This window comes from Mastomys coucha, unplaced genomic scaffold (assembly GCF_008632895.1).
Source record: "Mastomys coucha isolate ucsf_1 unplaced genomic scaffold, UCSF_Mcou_1 pScaffold15, whole genome shotgun sequence".
Taxonomy (NCBI): domain Eukaryota; kingdom Metazoa; phylum Chordata; class Mammalia; order Rodentia; family Muridae; genus Mastomys; species Mastomys coucha.
The window spans coordinates 91,470,037-91,488,935 of NW_022196897.1; the positions used below are offsets into that span (position 1 = coordinate 91,470,037).

Sequence of the window (18,899 nt, forward strand, 5' to 3'; positions counted from 1 at the left end):
GAAAGAAATTAAGGAAACAACACCCTTCACAATAGTCACAAATAATATAAAATACCTTGGTGTGACTAACTAAGCAAGTAAAAGACCTGTTTGACAAAAACTTCAAGTCTCTGAAGAAGGAAATTGAAGATCTCTGAAGATGGAAAGATTTCCCATACTCATGGATTGGCAGGATTAATATAGTAAAAATGGCCATCTTGCCGAAAGCAGTCTTCAGATTCAATGCAATCCCCATCAAAATTCCAACTCAATTCTTCACAGAATTGAAGAATTCTGTGAAGAATTCACAGAGATAGAAATAACAATTTGCAAATTCATCTAGAATAACAAAAAACCCAGGATAGCCAAAACTATTCTCAACAATAAAGGAACCTCTGGTGGAATCACCATCCCAGACCTTAAGCAGTACTACAAAGCAGATGTGATAAAAACTGCATGGTATTGGTACAGTGACAGGCAGGTAGATCAATGGAATAGAATTGAAGACCCAGAATTGAACTCATACACCTCTGGTCACTTGATCTTTGACAAAGGAGCTAAAAAACATCCAGTGGAAAAAAGACAGCATTTTCAACATATGGTGCTGGCTGAACTGGCGGTTAGCATATAGAAGAATGCAAATTGATCCATTCCTATCTCTTTGTACAAAGCTCAAGTCCAAGTGGATCAAGGACCTCCACATAAAACCAGATACACTCAAACCAATAGAAAAGAAAGTGGGGAAGAGCTTCCAGCACATAGGCACAGGGGAACATTTCCTGAACAGAATGGCAAGAGTTTATGCTCTAAGATCAAGAATCAACAAATGGGACTTCATAAAATTACAAAGATTCTGTAAGGCAAAGGATACTGTTAATAGGACAAAACGGCAACCAAAAGATTGGGTTTGCAGCCCCTTAGGATGAACAACAATATGAACTAACTAGTACCCTCAGAGCTCCCAGGGACTAAAACTCCAACTAAAGAGTGCACATGGGGAGACTCATGGTTCCAGTAGCATGTGTATAGCAAAGGTTGCCCAAGTCAGTCATCAATGGGAGGAAAGGACCTTGGCCCTGTGAAGGTTCTATGCCCCAGTGTAGGGGAATGCCAGGGCCAGTAAGCAAGCAGGAGGGGGTGGGATGGTAAGCTGGGTGGGGTGGGGAACAGAATTGTTTTAGTTTGGGGTTTTTTTTATTTCTTTTTTCTTTTTTCTTTTTTGGAGGGGAACCTGGGAAAGGAGAGATTGTAAATAAAAAAAAGAACATCTAATTAAAAAAAATTGACAAATGGGACCTCATAAAATTGTAAAGCTTCTGTAAGGCAAAAGATACTGTCAATAGAACAAAACGGCAACCAACAAATTGGGAAAAGATCTTTACCAATCCTATATCTGATAGAGGGCTAATATCCAATATATACAAAGAACTCAAGAAGTTAAGTCTCCAGAGAAACAACCCTATTAAAAAATGGCGTACGGAGCTAAAGAAAGAATTTTCAACTGAGAAATATTGAGTGGCTGAGAAGCACCTAAAGATATGTTCAACATCCTTAGTCATCAGGGAAATGCAAATCAAACAACCCTGAGATTCCACCTCACACCAATCAGAATGGCTAGGATAAAAAACTCAGGTGACAGCAGATGCTGGCGAGGTTGTGGAGAAAGAGGAACACTCCTTCATTGCTGGTGGGACTGCAAGCTGGTACAACCACTCTGGAAATCAGTTTGGCGGTTCCTCTGGAAATTGGACATAGTACTACTAGAGGACCCAGCTATACCACTCCTGGGCATATACCCAGAAGATACTCCAAGATGTAATAAGGACACATGCCCCACTGTGTTCATAGCAGCCTTATTTATAATAGCCAGAAATTGGAAACAACTCAGATGTCCCTCAACAGCGGAATGGATACAGAAAATGTGGTACACAATGGAGTACTACTCAGCTATTAAAAACAATGAATTTATGAAATTCTTGGGTAAATGGATGGACCTGGGGAATATCATCCTGAGTGAGGTAACCCAATCACAAAAGAACACCCATGGTATGCACTCTCTGACAAGTGGATATTAGCCCAGAAGATCGGAATACACAAAGTACAAACCACACACCATAAGAAACTCAAGAAGAAGGAAGACCAAAGTGTGGATACTTCGTTCCTTCTTAAAAGGGGGAATAAAATACCCATGGAAGGAGTTGTAGAGACTAACTATGGAGCAGAGACTAAAGGAAGGACAATTCAGAGACTGCTCCACCTGGGATCCTTCCCATATTCAGTCATCAAATCTAGACACTACTGTGGATACCAGCAAGTGCTGGATGACAGGAGCCTGATAGAGCTGTCTCCTGAGAGGCTCTGACATTACACAACTAATACAGAAGTAAAGGCTCACAGCCATCCATTGGACTGAGCACAAGGTCCCCAATGAAGGAGCTAGAGAAAGGACCCAAGTAGCTGAAGGGTTTGCAGCCCCTTAGGACAAACAACAATATGAACTAACTAGTACCCTCAGAGCTCCCAGGCACTAAAACACCAACCAAAGAGTACACATAGTGGGACTAATGGCTCCAGCAACATATGTCCCTCAACAGAGGAATGGATACAGAAAATGTGGTATATTTACACAATGGAATACTACTCAGACATTAAAAACAATGAATTTATGAAATTTTCAGGTAAATGGATGGAACTTGAAAATATCCTGAGTGAGGTAACTCAGTCACAAAAGAACACACATGGTATGCACTACTGATAAGTGGATATTAGCCTAAACATTCGGAATATCCAAGATTCAATTCACCAAAGGAAGACCAAAGTGTGGATACTTCAGTGCTTCTTAGAAGGGGGAACAAAATACAAGAGGAAATATTGAAACAGTGTGGAGCAGAGACTGAAAGAAAGGCCATCCAGAAACTGTCCCATCTGGGGATCCATCCCATATACAGTCACCAAACCCAGATGCTTTTGTGGATGCCAAGAAGTGATCGCTGATGGGAGCCTGAAACAGCTGACTCCTCAGAGGCTCTGCTAGAGCCTGACAAACACAGATGTGGATGCTCTCAGCCACCTATTAGACTGAGCGCAGGGTCCCTGATGGAGGAGTTGGAGAAGGGACTGAGGGAGCTGAGAAGGTTTGCAGCCCCATTGGGGGAGCAACAGTGTCAACTGGCAAAATCCCCCAGAGTTCCTGGGTGCTGGACCACCAACCAAAGAGTATACATCGAGGGACCTATAGCTCCAGCCACATATGTGGTAGAGGATGGCCTTGTTTGGCATCAATGGGAGGAGAGGCCATTGGTCCTGTGAAGGTGCTCAATGCCTCAGTGTAGGGGAATGCGAGGGAAGGGAGGCAGGAGTGGGTGAGTGGATGGGGGAGCACCCTCATAGAGGCAGGGGGAGGGAGGATGGGATAGGGGGTTTCTGAAGGGAAGACCTGGAAAGAGGAAAACATATGAAATGTAAACAAAGAAAATATCCAATTAAAAAAAAAGCCTCCTAATATATGTCTTCAGTGTGGATAGACAAAATAAGATCAAATCTAACCTTTGTTCCAAGACATTTCTTCAAGGCGCACCTGTGCATCTACTGGCCCCACATTTCTTAGCTCATCTTCTGTAAAATATAAAGCGAGATGGTTTTAATAGGTATGCTGATAATACATCTCCTGTGCAGCCATTCAAGCCCGTATCATGAACCATTTTCAAAGTGGCTTAGTGCTTTTGACATCGGCACAGGGGCAGAGAAGTCATATCCCATGTCCACTTTAGATGTAGAGGAAAGTCCATACAAAGAACAACAGCAAGCCATAAACCATGAGAAATAAACTCTGCTTAGCGTTTTGTTATGGCTCAAACAGACTAATGGGTATTCTTCAAGTCAAATGAGATCATGCCTAAGGGGCTGCAAGGAGCAAAGCTCTACAAAAACATAGGGGGCTGTTGGTCATCTGAATGTAGAATAGTAAGAATCTAAAGGGAGGAGGTCTTTCCTACGTTGGCAATCCTACAGCACATCTTTTGTTATCTGGGCCAGAGTGTTCCTCTACAGATAGAGGGCCCAAGGGAGCTATGAATCCCATGAGTATGATCTAGTTAGTGCAAGCATGAAGTCTCACTTAGAGCATATAGACTTTGAGCAAAGAAAGCAACTACAGGTGGCCTCGATTCTGTTTTCAAGGGCATTGTATAATTCCTGTATTCCTTCTTTTAGAAGATAATGCTTAGAGGGGGAGAGGTGGACACATTACTAAAATTCAGCAACCTCCCTCAACTCCAATGAAAATTTCTTTAGCTGTCTCACTAGTCTCCTGTTCACTTGCTGAGAACAAGTCTCTTTGTTCTGTTGTGTGCATGCCTGCAACTTAATTATATTTAATAACTGCCTGCTCAGAATTTATTGGTGAGTTACACAATTTAAAAATATATGAAAAGATTATACAATATTTTGAACCTACCATACTCTTCTATTAAGGTATGTCAAATATTACACTACATCATATTTATTGGGTACCAACAGTCTATTAAACTGTCCCTAAAATCCAGACACAGACTTTCTCTTGTGGTCCAGGTAGCCCTTCCATCTATCTATGCCTGCTGAAAAGCTTATAATTTATAATATGCTCAGTAGTTCCTAAACAAAACAAAGTATTTTCCATTCTTTACAAAGTATACTTGCCTACCTGTTCTGGTTCCTCCCTCTCCCCGCACCCAATCTCTCTGTGTCCCACCATTTTTTCTTCCCATTTTTTTTCTTTTTTCTTGCCATTGAGATAGGGTCTTACTGTGAAGCCCTGGCTGTCCTGGGACTCACTATATAGATCAGGCAGACCTAAACTCACAGAGATCTACCTACCTCTGCCTCCAGAATGCTGGGATTAAATCCTTTAATCCTGCACATAGCTCTTCCCAGTTTTTTTTTTTTTTTTAATTTCAGGCTGAGTCTCAGGGAGATTAAAAAAAAATAGATTCTTATGGTTTAATCTCTTATTCAGAAGGGTCAACTTTTCTAGAATTAAAAAAATAATATCTAAAGAGGACAATTCACAGTGAAAAGACCCACTTGGAGAACAAATAGTACTAACAGTTTGCAACCAAGTTACTAGGATAAATTGTATTTCTCTATACTTGGCACACAACTAAAACAAAGCAGATTGGAGGAATCTGCTTTCTCAACCTGACCTATCTAGGATACCTAGAAAAGACTAAGTGTACTAAAAGGATAAACAATTATAAACACACATGATGCCACTGTATTTAAAAATAAATAATAAATGAGAAGTATCTTGCAAATGTAACTGCCAAGCCATTCAGCATTCCTACTATTCTGCTTCTCTACTGGGAAGCAACCATTATTCTGATCTAGTTACTATTTTGTGTGCTACTCCATTATTCCTCCCACATTTCATTATTTTCTCTTTGTTTTTATCTCTGTGCACAGGGCCTTTAGAGTAGCACCTATTCTTGGTTAAAAGATTAGCATAGCCTATCTTCTGGTGAAAGAAAAAAAAAAAAAGAGAACACAAAAATGATTAGTTTGCCAAAGATCAGAGTTGAAAGGAATATATTGGAGTTCAGTGGCTATGGAAACATGGAGATTTTATTTAATACTATGTGCACAAAACTCCATGAGTCTGGTTTTTAAAAATCAGTATTTGGATAAATATGAGTATGAAACATGCCAGAAAACCCTCCCTGTGCTGTTGAGGAGCAGGGAGTGCTGCTTAGAAGTCTCAGGAGCTTTCTGGTTAAATTGGTATGCTTATGGTGAAAATTCTATCAAGTGACACAGGTTTCTGGACCTCTCTGTATCTGCTCCTGTTACACCTCAACAAAAAGTTTTAAAGGCAGTTTATTTGAGACTTCAGTGGTCCTGTTTTAAAAGCTAGAAATAAGAAGTTATTTTTTTTAAGAAAAGTTATTGTCCTTTGAAAAGAAAATAATTTAACAACTTCTGGGGTGATTAACTCAGGGGAAAATTGGATCCCTGGAGAACTGTATAATGAGCAGATCCAGTACAAGAAAGTAAAAGGTGAATCTAAATGTGGTCAGTGGGGGGTGACTATGGTCCTTTGTTGAGAGGCAGGTGCCCAAGGATGGGGCAACAGCAAATTCCACCCAACCACCCAGCCCCACTACAATTACAAGGAAGGAGAACAAACAAATCAGGGAATCAGGGTATTTTCCTTCCTTTCTTTCTTTTAAAACAATGATCTCTGCTTGTCCACCACTGTGGTTATAATTAAAATTCTTAATTCTTCCCTATCCACTAAAGTTCTGTTGTAGGGGCTCTGAAAGTAAAGGAGGCTGCTAATTCTGTAATAATTCAGCATGGCATCTTCACAACAGATGAGATTTTATACATAACACACACACAAACATGCATGGACACACACTTTTTGTTCATTGCAGTGAAACATTTTAATAGGCAGATCTAGAACTGCAAATCCCACCTCATGGTTCCCCTGTGGAAATGCTAACATTGAGAAAAGAAACTGACTTGATTTAAAGACCAAGATTTTAAAATTCAATCTTTTGTTTTCCTACATAATGGCAAGAACTTTTTGGAAAAAGACAATGAAACAACAAAAACAGGAAACAAAACCAAAAAGAGCAAAGCAGCACACATCCAATTGTAAAGAACACACTGCTAGCATTTGGTGTGCTCTCTCTATTTAGAGTGCAGTGACTACACAATTTGTTTATTAGAAAATGGGTTCAACTCTTTTGAAGATATCTAGGAATATTAAGGTCTGTTCACACCCTGTGTCATACTGACAAGCTTAGCCAAATGAGACAAGACAATCCCCAACACCCGTCAACCGCCCCCCAACACCTTCCAGTTTTACTTTTATGTATCAAAAGCAGTGGGTTATAGTTAGAGTGACGTTCCTGAGGAATATAATGATAAAATCAAATTATTTATGTGGTTACTTGAAAAAGAATCTTTCAGTGTTTAGAAGCACAGGCCCTTCTGACCTTGTATTCTATTGGGTATGTCTGACAACAAGAGGTGAAAGAATTCTGTGGCTCCATTGTCTCAATAGTGGGATCTAAGACAACACTGGCAGGGCTCATCAGAGAGGTTTATGAGCCTGCAATTCAAAGAGATTAAAAGGAAAATGATTCTTTCACACTGACCGAATACCATTAAATAACTACTAGCAGCTTGGTTCAGTCAAGCTCACCAGGGCTCTTGCTGAGTCATTGACAGCCTTGTAAAGAGGAAAAGTTTCTTCAGCCCCATTTGGGAATCAATAAATATTCCCTACTTCTTGTAAGACAATGAGAATTCCAGTCTTTAAAAACTTCTTCCTGCTATACAGAGAAACCCTGTCTCGAAAAGAAAAAAAAAAAAAAAAAAAAAAAAAAAAACTTCTTCCTAATGATAATCAAATTTCTAAAACAACTTTTTAATATCTAAAAAATTTCTAATCTCAGTAATCTTTCTAACCAAAGCTACAATTTTAAAAAGAGAGGAAAAAAGAGAGAAAATGAAAGGAAGAAAAGAAAAAAGAAAAAGAAGAACCAGTAAGTAAAATTTTAAAACAGCAGCAACCTGAGACTCTAGGGAGTGGGACTTAACTGTTCACTATGGCTGAGGTGTTTAAATGTCTCATTCAACTGAATAATAGCCAAGAGATCAAGTCCATCTGCAGGCCTGTATGTCCTGTTCACTTGTGGCAATATCATTTAGTCAAAAGGCCATCACACCCCCAAGTGCTCTCATGTAGCAATTAATCCACTACTTTTATTGTTGTGCAATTTCAAATGCATAAAAATAAATATTTGTTTTTAATGCAAACACTAGTGTTATCTAGGTCTAGCTCAGAATTTTTCTATCTTTAGAAAAGTAATTTTAAGAATCATCTAATTTTAAAAACCATTTCACAACAGAAATTAGACTTCCCAAATAGAAGAATTAGAGAGTATTCAGTTCTGGCCATCATACTGCTGTTCTTAGGGGTCTGAGAATTGGGCAACATCTAATTTGAAAATTGTTTACTAAATTACTAAGTCTACAATCTTTTCCCAGATGAAATTATACTCACAACTAGAATGTTTTCCATGCTAAAGAAAAAACTGCACAGTTTTTACAAACTACAAGTAAAACTGGTACTCAGGAAAGGTAACAAATGAACCTGGTCTGGGGTTGACCCCAGCATTCTGAAGGCTAGGGGCAGAAGACAAGGAACACAAGGATACCCCAGGCTATAAAATGAGGACCAGTGTGGAGGGTAGGGCAGTTGGGGGAGGGAAGGAAGGAGGAGAAAGCAGGATATGATGGGTACCAAATGAAACACTAAAGCTCAAGTCCATCTGCTTTACTGTAAAACAGAACAATAGCAGATATATGCCCAGTCTCTTGTTCAGATCATCATAATGCCTTACCTCTGACTATGTAGATTAAAAAATAGTGGACCATACACTAGTTGTGCAAAACTTGGAAGCCTGGTATTCTTGATTAAAACTCAGAGAAAATTGCTTTGAATCCCTTGTTATCAATCACTAGCTGTGTGACCTTGGTGAAATCAGCTAACCACAAGAAGCTTTTTGACTTCCCCTGGAAACAGATAATGCTATCTTTCTCACAAGGGTATTGAAATAATATTTAAAGGTAATTATCACAGTTCCAGTGTGTAAAAATACTATTTTAATCATTATTATATTTTTCCCATTGAGCTCTGTACCAGAGCATAAGAAAATGACTAAAACCTATTTCACTGTGAGGAAGCTTCAAGTTGCAGTGTAGGAAGGCAGCAACTCCTTACCTCATCTGGTTTCATAAGAGTTGTCAGTCCCATTAAAACAGATGCATTAATATCCAACATATATACGTGGTATACAGAAATGGGGAAAGTGTCAGGGATGGGCCAAGGATCCTGCTCACCTCCACCACCACCCCCCAAAAAAAAGAGAGAGGTCAGATCAGGGGCTGTGGGAACAGAGAGCAGCACAAAACAGAAAGGCACAGTAGCTGTGGAGGTGATGAGGCGGTGAGCTATAGTGAGGACAGACTACAGGAGCTGTGAGGATGAAATGAATATACAGGGAAAGGGAACACAAAGGAGAATGCAACCTGACCATCTGACCCACTGGTGGTAAGCAGAGCAAAGCAGAGAGCCAGCAAGGCCGACTCACGTCTAAGCACAGAATGAAACAATGCAAAAGGCAACTGGTCTTGGTTCTGAACCAACCAACCTCAAGTAGGTCAAATAAACACACAGAAACTGGGAGTGGTTAAAGTAGAAAATAAGTACTTCCTAAAACCCACCAATCAGTTCTATTAAGTCAGGCCCTTCAATGGTGTGTATATTCACACCACTATTACAAACATATTTTTGCCAACAGGTTTTTAATTATTTGAAACTAGTTAACTTTTATTCAAAATTAATAACAAATCTTAAAATACTTTGCATGGTAAAAATAATGAGTGACAACTTAGATGAGCAGGGGACCCTCCTGGAGAGTCCTTGTGCTCTCCTGTCCATCCTAAGACACCAGTCTCAACTGTCTAGATGGATTTTCTGCATCGCTTCACATACTTATTTTCCCAGAAACAGTCAGCAAAAAAACAAATCTCTCGATGCTTATCTACAAGTTCTTACCTGAAGCAAATTTTTACAGTCAATTTTGAAATTCCTAAAATCAAACTGAATTCCTAATCTGACTAATTCAAGTATTTTGTACGGGTCAGCGTTAGGACATAATTTACACAATTATCTACTGGCCTCAAGTACTACCAGTTCAAATTTATATTTACATTTAAAAACGCATTTTCTCCTTTCTTAAAATCTGTCTTAAAACATAAAAGCCCTTTTCAGAAAGAATTTTACACTTGAGATTTGGAGATCTTCACATGGGTATCTTGATAGGAGACATTCACAACATTCAAAGTTATTGTCTTAATGTCTTTGAAACACCAATTTGTCTAAGGCTATTTTGTTTCATTTCACATACACATATAGTAATTATGACCATCTTGAGGGGAGACAAACATTTTTAATGATCTATAAATATCTTGGAATTTGATGCAGGTGATTTAATATAAATAGAACAAATTCATTGTGCTTGGTAACTAACTTTAAAATATATTAATAGACCTTCCTGGGTGGCTATTCCCTGACAATTTAGATCATTAAAAATATGTTTGTCTCACTAACTGAGAACAAGATGCATTTTAATATAAGGTATCAACAGGGATTCCAAACACAGTCCACTTATTTTTAAGCTTTAGTTGATTTGATCAACTGCATTTGTAAATTTGTTCCTCTTCAGGTAATACATAAATAGCTCATAGCTGTGCCATTCTGTAGAGCCACTGAAACATTGAGATCTGTGTTAAAACAAAGATTTCAAAGCTATTGAATCATGTTCCTTCTTATTCCCATGAGATACTTGTATTATTTTAATGTTTTTAAGATATAAGAAAATTCCCACACAAGATTTACAAAGACACCAAAATCTTTTTGATAGCATTATTCATGTGAAACCTGGTCTTGGATAACTACATGCTTTCCAAACTGCAAGCAGCTTAAGAGGCATCCTTACCAACAACATGGTAAATATGCCAACTGGAACTAATTGGTTATTTTCACAGTTAACATTGGTTCCAAAAATGTATGATCTCTGGAAACCCAATATTACTCCTCCTTAGACTTGTTCTCCTTTGCCTGACCAGCTCTACCCTAAAATGCCAAGAAAAGAAGGAAAGAGAGAGAGAAAAAACATGTTTTACTTAAGGCTATCTGCCCTTCTACCACATTTTCATTAGAAATAATCCATTTAATTGTTTCTTTTGAGAAGCGAATATGAATGCCAAGGGTCCTTTTCTGGATACATCTATGGCTGTGGGCAATACGATGAGGCTCTTCTGATATCTAGAGTACCTCTTTGAGCTGGAAGATACAGAAAAGCACTGAACATCAACCACTAAAGCAAGTACAGCTTAAACTTATGCTGCAAGTCAATAGCAAGTAGGCAATAAATATACTTAACACTGCAACAAGAAGGTTTTACAATAACCATCACCACATGCACAAAGAGTTCTGCATCGCAAAGCTATTTCCATGTCCCCAGGGGTGACCCAGAAAAACTGAGTGCTCTGACCTGGTTTGAGCAATTCTCCCTCTTGCTAGCCTACATGGATCTTTAACAAATTAGCACCCTCAAAAGTTTCCTTATAGCAAATCTAAATCCTGTTAGAGATTCAAGTTCATTTCATTTGCTTTTAAAAAGCCACTTACTGATGAGTAAGAAGAAATTAGTATCAGTGTTCAGGTTTATCATGAGAGTTTTTGAAAAGCAGGTTGGAATAAAAGGTTTAAATATAGCACATCACACTTAGATATGAAAGCTCTCAACAGCAGACCAGTGGCCATTTAAAATGGAAACAGAGCACTCCTGTTCAGAACTTCTAGTGAAGAACATACTTATATATGAAAGTGTCATTAAGTGCTATATCTCTATCCTAGAATAACTCAACTTACTTTGAAGAAATTAGTTCACCCATTTGAAGAAATGGCCAAGCAAATTGACATATAATGTCAAGTTTATTTATCTGATTCATAATTTCTCTGTTGTGATATCATCAGTTAAATACAAATATCCCTTATGAGACCTTAAGCTACAGATGCTAACATATTAAAAACTTAAAACTGCACATTCAAAGCTCAAAAGAAATGTATAGTTCTAGCAGCTTGTTAGGCCCTATTAACCATTTGTACTTATATAATCTTTTAAGCCCCCCCGCTTATGTAATACTGTACTTACTATAAACCCAGTTTCCTCGTTCTTTCCAATTTTAGTTTACCCTACTGCATGCTACAGAAAAAGAAAGTAAGTTCATGACTTCTGCTCTCTTCTTACCCTTTAGAAAGTAGACTTCTAGCCAGCTTCACTCTCAGGATCTTTGTAGTATATAATGTACAAGTGGCAAAAGTGCAGACACTGACCAGCATGTCTCTACATGCTTGTTTTATGTGTATGAAATTTTGCTTGCATATATGTCTGTACACAGGCCTGGTGCCCACAGAGGCCAGAAGAGGGCTTTGATTTGTCTGGGACTGGAGTTGTAGATGGTTATGAGCTGCTATATGGGTGCTGGGAATAGAACCCAGACCAGTGCCCTAACTCCAGCCCTGTCCTATACTCCTTAGAGTACAGTTTTGTGTCAGTTCTTCTTAAACAAACTGGTATCCCACATTAATAATGATTAACAAAAATGTGAAGAAACACCATTAGAGAACTCTCATCTGCAATATAACTCTGTGGCCTTATAAAGCTGAATGGACCAGCTCACATTCAACATTACAACACACTCAAATGCATTAGCTCCAATATAGTCATAGAAATTTATCATGTGAACCCTATTTATAAGGATGGACTTATGGACAGAATTTGTTCTAAAATGAAGGTATGTCTACATTCTTTCTGCCAGAAATATAATCTAATTACAAAAATATATACACCAAAAAGAAGACCAGATATTTAAGGCACATCTAAAAATCAATGCAAATCCCTTAAAAAGGTACGCTCACCTTGTCCTAATATTAAAGAACAAAAACAAATAACACACTGATCTTTTAAAAAGTAGAAAGGCCCAGATATGATTAGTAACACAACTAAACAGCATTACAAACAAATGCTACAGCTGGCATGCACTCAGGAAGCAGGCAGAATTGCTGCAAGTCAGAGGCAAGCCTGGGCTCATGGTGACCAGCTTAGGCTACAAGAAAAGCAAAAACAAAACCTTGTCTCAATAAATGAAAATGAAAAAACTTAAATACCACCAAAAAATAAATATGTATTTTACTAGTACAGCTTCCTCAGATACTATGGGTTTCTACAAATACTAGCTGTATTCTATAATGTTATATTTAGAAATAAAGGCTTTGATTCTCAAATTAACTTTTCATAATCTTAGTAGCAGAAACCTTAAAGTTCATTTGGTGAGGTGGATAATGTGCCGGTGTTGGCACTCTGGGAAGGGGAATCAATAATCATCCAGCCACCATGAGCTTCTATCAGCACATCTCAGTCAGTACTATTGGAGAGAAGCAACTGAGTGTTTTCCCCACGGGCTGAAACTGATTATTGACTCCCCCATTAGCATGTAGGGTGCTTATTGAAAGTCCAAATATAAGGCTGAGGGAGTCCTGTCCCAAGGCCAGTGCTGAAAGACAGCCTATCACTTCGTGTAACTACAGTTCATGTGTGACAAACCTGACCTACATTTTTCTTTCTTTCTCTCAACAGCTTGTCACTGTTTTAAGGAGCTATTTTCAAAAGGCAAAAAGAAATGACCTTTAAAATGATTTAAGCAATGTGCATTCCTAAGGCACCATTGACAGCAGTTTCATGAAGAGTAGCTAATCATGAAACCTACCTTAAAACAAAGGGCACAGCCAGCAGACTGTTGTAAGAGCTAACCTTAGTAAAAGTCTCCTGTAGACGGCCATGGCTATGGTATATAGTCTTCCAAATACACTTAAGATTGCAATGTATACATAACTAAGTTTGATAACAAGAAGTTTTAGGCATATACTGCATAAAATTTGGGTTATACAGCTGAACATTTTAGTAGTTTACAGAAAGCTCCTTTCTTGTCTTCCAAGAAGCTACACTTCAGCAGTTTTGTTAATTTCTTAAGAGACACATAATAATCACTACTAAGAATAGGACATGTTTAAAAACAATGATAGAACAAGGAATAACATTGGCAATAACTGGATGCAAAAGCTGGGAAATGCTCCCAGCTGTGGCCTGTACATTGCTTTAAAGAGCTGCCATTGGGGCTTGTTCCTCCACCACAAGTACCTACCATGCCGCTGCAGGTCATACTTTTTCTTGGTTTCTTCATTCCCTAGAATTTTCCATGCCTGATCAATTTCAATAAACTTCTGCATACACTCCTCCATGGTTCCTGCTGGCACATCTGTACTTTGTTTATCTGGATGATACTGCCAATCAAAAATAAGGGTGGTGAGTACTTGAGTGGAGTAGGTTTAAAAAGAAAACCCACAAGACAAACAATCATAAAACTGGGCTTTAGTTAAGAAGATAATGAGAAGATGCGAAGAAAGTTGCCAAGGCCTTGAGACAACAGTGTTGGGCACAGGAGACAACTGCCAGGTTAATTAGACCACTGCAGTAGCTGCGGCTCCACCAGTGACATGATCTGTCACAATGTGCAAAGGCAACATTTTCTGGATCATTTGCTCATAGAATCACTGGTCTCATGGACAATTTACCTACAGAAGGTGACTAACACAAATAGAAACTGGTACGTGCAGAGCAGCAGGACCTGAAGAGGGAGGCGCACAGCCTGCTCAAATCAAGGCTTCCTTACATAATGTATTTGAATGTAGATACAATTTAAAAATGGACGAAGATAGTTTTCTTACATAATCATACAGCCATAATTTTAACTTTTCACATTCTTCTCAATGTTGACATTTCATAGTTTCTAGGCCACATTTGTAAGGAATTCAATAGAACAGTTTAATAGTAATTCATTAAACATTTTTCTCATATGAACTTTTTAACTCTTATGAAACTTTTAGTAATATTTTCAGTATTTATACTATTTGGTCAAACCAAAAAGTTCTTCCCAACTACTAACTGTGAAATGCTGGGTGCAGTGTAGTTTGCTGGGAGCTTCACCTACTACCCTTTCTTCCTTTTCTCTTTAGTTCTCTTGCCTCTTTTATGTCAAGTAAGTCTTTCAACAAACAAATGAAGAAAGATTAATTTAGGACACGTTACGTACAGTAACAGGCTCGGGTAGTGGGGAGGGTCAGATGGTAACTGTTCACGCTCAGGCACATAAGAGACCATCTGACAATGCTATCTAGAGATTTCCAACCAGTATTACTTGAAAGTTTTATCAGACATACTACAGAACACATTTAAGTTTCCAAGATAAACCTAGTAATTTTCTCATTTTCTGTTTCAAACTGTTCCAATATAACAGGCAAATAGGCATGCCTCTATTTCATGACATATTGATGAAGACAGATCACATAATGGCACTACTGGATTCTTCCACTGACTTCCTTACAAACATCAAAAGAACACAAGATCTTATTCGCACTGTCACTTTTTATTCAACTTGATAGTTCAAATTTATATAGCAAGTCATGGAAGCCAGGCAGTGGTGGCTCACACCTTTAATCCCAGCACTTGGGAGGCAGAGGCAGGTGGATTTCTGAGTTCGAGCCAGCCTGGTCTACAGAGTGAGTTCCAGGACAGCCAGCCAGGGCTAAACAGAGAAACCCATCTCCAAAAAAAAAAGAAAAGAAAAAAAGAAAAAGAAAAGAAAAGAAAGAAAAGAAAATCATGGAAACATGAAGCTAGATCATTTTAATTCACATTGAAATCAAAAGTATGTAAGTTCACATTTTTTTTTAGCTGTAGGCTTTAGCAATGGATGCACTGTCATGGTAACCTGCCCAACACTGCTGCTGATCATTATCAGAAGAGCCAAAGGGATTCTGATATGTGACCATAGAGAAGAACTAGTAGATGTCAGGCATGCTGGGGTGAACAAGGAGAACTAAGTTTCTACTTCAGCACACTTTTCTCTCTATGCCAAATTCATCAGGTAGTAGCACTCAGACACTAAACTGTTATTACATCTGAGGAAAAGAAAGGAAGTCCCAACTGCTTCATCTTCTCCTTCCAGGATTTACTAGTGTATTCATAAACATTATTCCAGTATCTCAGAGTTCCAGATAGTCAGAGAAGTCCAAAGCCAAGATGTGTTAAAACTCTCTAGCTAAGGCATTCCTGTACCACTGTGAACAACAAAGCTCACTATGCTCAGAGTACTGTGTATAACTCCAAATAAGCCGCAAAGATACATTTGAAAACTAGGTATGGTAGCTCCAAGTTTCAGTTTCAGTACTTTGAGAAGCTTAAGTAGATGGATTGTCAAGTTAGAGGACAGCTTGGGCTGACATATAGTGAATTCAAGGCTACCTTGAGATCCAAGGTGAATTCAAAGCTAGATTGGACTACACAGTAAAACCTCATCTCAAAAATCCAGAAGAAAGTTTTGAAAAATTTCATGTGGAAACATTTAATCTCAGCATAAGTATTAAATGATACCCTAGAAATATCATTTGATGCTTCTAGAGAAAGAACAGTGTGTATTAAAAGCTTGGTAATTTTAACAGGCCACTACAGAAAATCTATGTGATAGATGTGACAATGTACCAATTGGATGAAGAAACCTCTACAAAACTAGGAATTAGCTCCTGGCTGCTCCAAACTGAAAGGTACTGTTGGCATTTACTATGAGTTCTATAATTGTCAATGTGATCCAAACTTCCTCTAACTGGTTATTTTCCTGATTACTACTGAAATAAGTAGCTTCCCTTCTGAGGCTTAAACTACTAGAGTTCAATATGATACTACAGCAGCCAGTTAGTGGATACATTCCATTAAGAAATGGCAATAATCCCAAGAGCTGACAAATGAGACTCCAGGCAATTAAAAAGCTTCTTCATAGCAAAGAAAGCAATCACCTGAGTAAAGAGACTGCCTACAAATGGGAAAATACCAACTCTAATCATGCAGCTTAGTAGAGCCTATACAAAGACTATAAGCAGGCTGGAGAGATGGCTCAGCAGTTAAGAGCACGGACTGCCTTTCCAGAGTTCCTAAGTTCAGAGGAACTCATATTCATAGCTGGTGAAAATATAAACCAGTATAACCACTGGCAAAGTTAGCAAGGAAGTTCCTTAAAAACCTAAAACTATCACACAACCCAGTTATACATCTTTGGATATATACTCAAGCCTGACAAACTAAACTCAACCCCTGGGACTCATATGGTGGAAGGAAGAGAACTGTGGAATGGGTGTGAGTGCACACACAAATACAATAATAAACATGTAATACAGGAATTGTAGAAAGAAGAAAAATATGTCACCTTGGGGTGCTAAAAATCTCACTTTTGGGGCTGGCGAGATGGCTCAGCGGGTAAGAGCACTGACTGCTCTTCCGAAGGTCCTGAGTTCGGATCCCAGCAACCACATGGTGGCTCACAACCACCCGTAATGAGATCTAACGCCCTCTTCTGGTGCGTCTGAAGACAGCTACAGTGTATTAAGCTGGAGCGAGCAAGGCCAGAGCAAGCAAGGCTGTCCTGAGTCCAATTCCCAGCAGCCATATGATGGCTCACGGCTGTATGAGTACAGCTACAATGTACTCATACACATAAAATAAATAAATCTTTAAAAAAAATCTCATTTTGTTTTAACAGCAATTCGAAAGCAAAATAAAAAGGCTAAAAAGGAACAATATTGCCTACAGTAGTCTCTAAATACAACCAAATATATCTAGTTCAAATTCCTGGCTCCTGTAATTATTACTTAGTATTTTCATTTTGCTGTCTCTCAGGAACAGAGATAGCACTATCTTCATGCTTCTAGAAACCCACTGCCCCCTTCCTTTAGGCCATATCGAATTCTTGATGCTTTACTGTGTTGTTAAATTTGGTTTTGTTTTGTGATGTGATAACCGTAGTTGATACCACGTAAGTGGGGTCTGAGAGACAAGCAGGTTTCTTATCTTTTTCAAACATAGAAGGAAAATGAAGCCTCACAAGTCAGCAGATGATCAGAACTATAGATAGGCACGTGCACTGTATAGGCTGAATCATTTTAAAGTGACTTTCCACATGGAAAACATAACCTCAATCACTATTTTTTTTAAACACAAAAAGAATTCGGGTGAATCAGAGACAGCTGAGCAGATTGGGATCCCTCTGACATTCTATAATGCAACACATTTCCATCGCATTTCTGCAGAAGAGTCAATGCTGGTAAGGAGAAACACAGGAAAGACAGAAAACAGTACAGAATTGCCTTGTCTCTTCTTCAGGTACAAGCAGGCCTTTCTACTGTGCATCTCCCTCATCCTGTTGTAACTGTTAGGGGCTTTCTGCTCTAACTGGTGCCGACTACTTCACATACTTAGAAACTAGTAAGCACAAGTATGGAGAGCCAACTGTTCATGGAGAGGAGAGGAGAGGAGAGGAGAGAGAGAGAGAGAGAGAGAGAGAGAGAGAGAGAGAGAGAGAGAGAGAGAGAGAGAGAGAGAGAGAGATTTTCTTAAGTTGATATATTAAACAAAAAAGACAAGGAAGAATTCCACTTTCTCCTAAATATGTTGTCCCTAGTTTGCTCCTATCTCAACCTGCCCCTCATAGTACATATTTTTCTACACATTTTTGAAAGATGATGAAGTAACTGTACTTAGTAACATCTTATAATTAGGACACACTTAAACAGAACTTTGTTTTCACTTGCAAAAGCTGATTGAGAAAATACCAAGTGACGTTACTGAAATGAGCAAAAACTTGAAGTACTGCTTTGTGGTGAAGTGACTGAATAACAAGTAGTCCTCTGGGGCAAGGCCCAGCTTATTATCATTTGTGCACTTAGGAGGAATAATTCAAGTTGACAGGTGTGGTGGCTACAAATCCCATGTACTGAGAAGCCAAGATGAGAACCATGAACTCAAGGCCAGACTGGACAATATGACAAGATATTGTCATACACACAATGAAAATTAAAAGTAGCACTACTCACAGAGCAGTAGTGGTGCACCCGTTTAATCCCAGCATTAGGAAAGCAGAGGCAGGCGGATTTCTGAGTTCGAGGCCAGCCTGGTCTACAGAGTGAGTTCCAGGACAGCCAAGGCTACACAGAGAAAATCTGCCTCAAAAAACCAAAAAAGAAAAAGAAAAACAACTACTCTTACTTATGAGTTTTCTTCATTTTTTATTTTTGCTTTTGAGACAGGCAAGCTGGCTTTGAATTCCTAATCCTCTTGCTCTATCTCTTAAACGCTGGGATCATAAGAGTATACTACCAGGCCTGGCTATAAACTTATACTTTTAGTTTTCTGCCA

The 18,899-nt window shown here is 38.7% G+C and overlaps 1 protein-coding gene across 2 annotated transcripts in view; it reads right to left on the reverse strand.

The window, feature by feature from the left end:
- The window catches only part of Dnajc24 (DnaJ heat shock protein family (Hsp40) member C24), a 36,716-nt gene that overhangs the window by 3,111 nt on the left and 14,706 nt on the right, over window positions 1-18,899 (reverse strand). For both annotated transcript variants that reach the window (XM_031371282.1, XM_031371283.1), the window contains exons 3-4: window positions 13,801-13,939; window positions 3,526-3,594 (exon numbers count right to left, since the gene is read on the reverse strand). In XM_031371282.1, coding sequence (XP_031227142.1) covers window positions 3,526-3,594; window positions 13,801-13,939 — 208 coding nt within the window. The remainder of the gene's footprint in view (window positions 1-3,525; window positions 3,595-13,800; window positions 13,940-18,899) is intronic.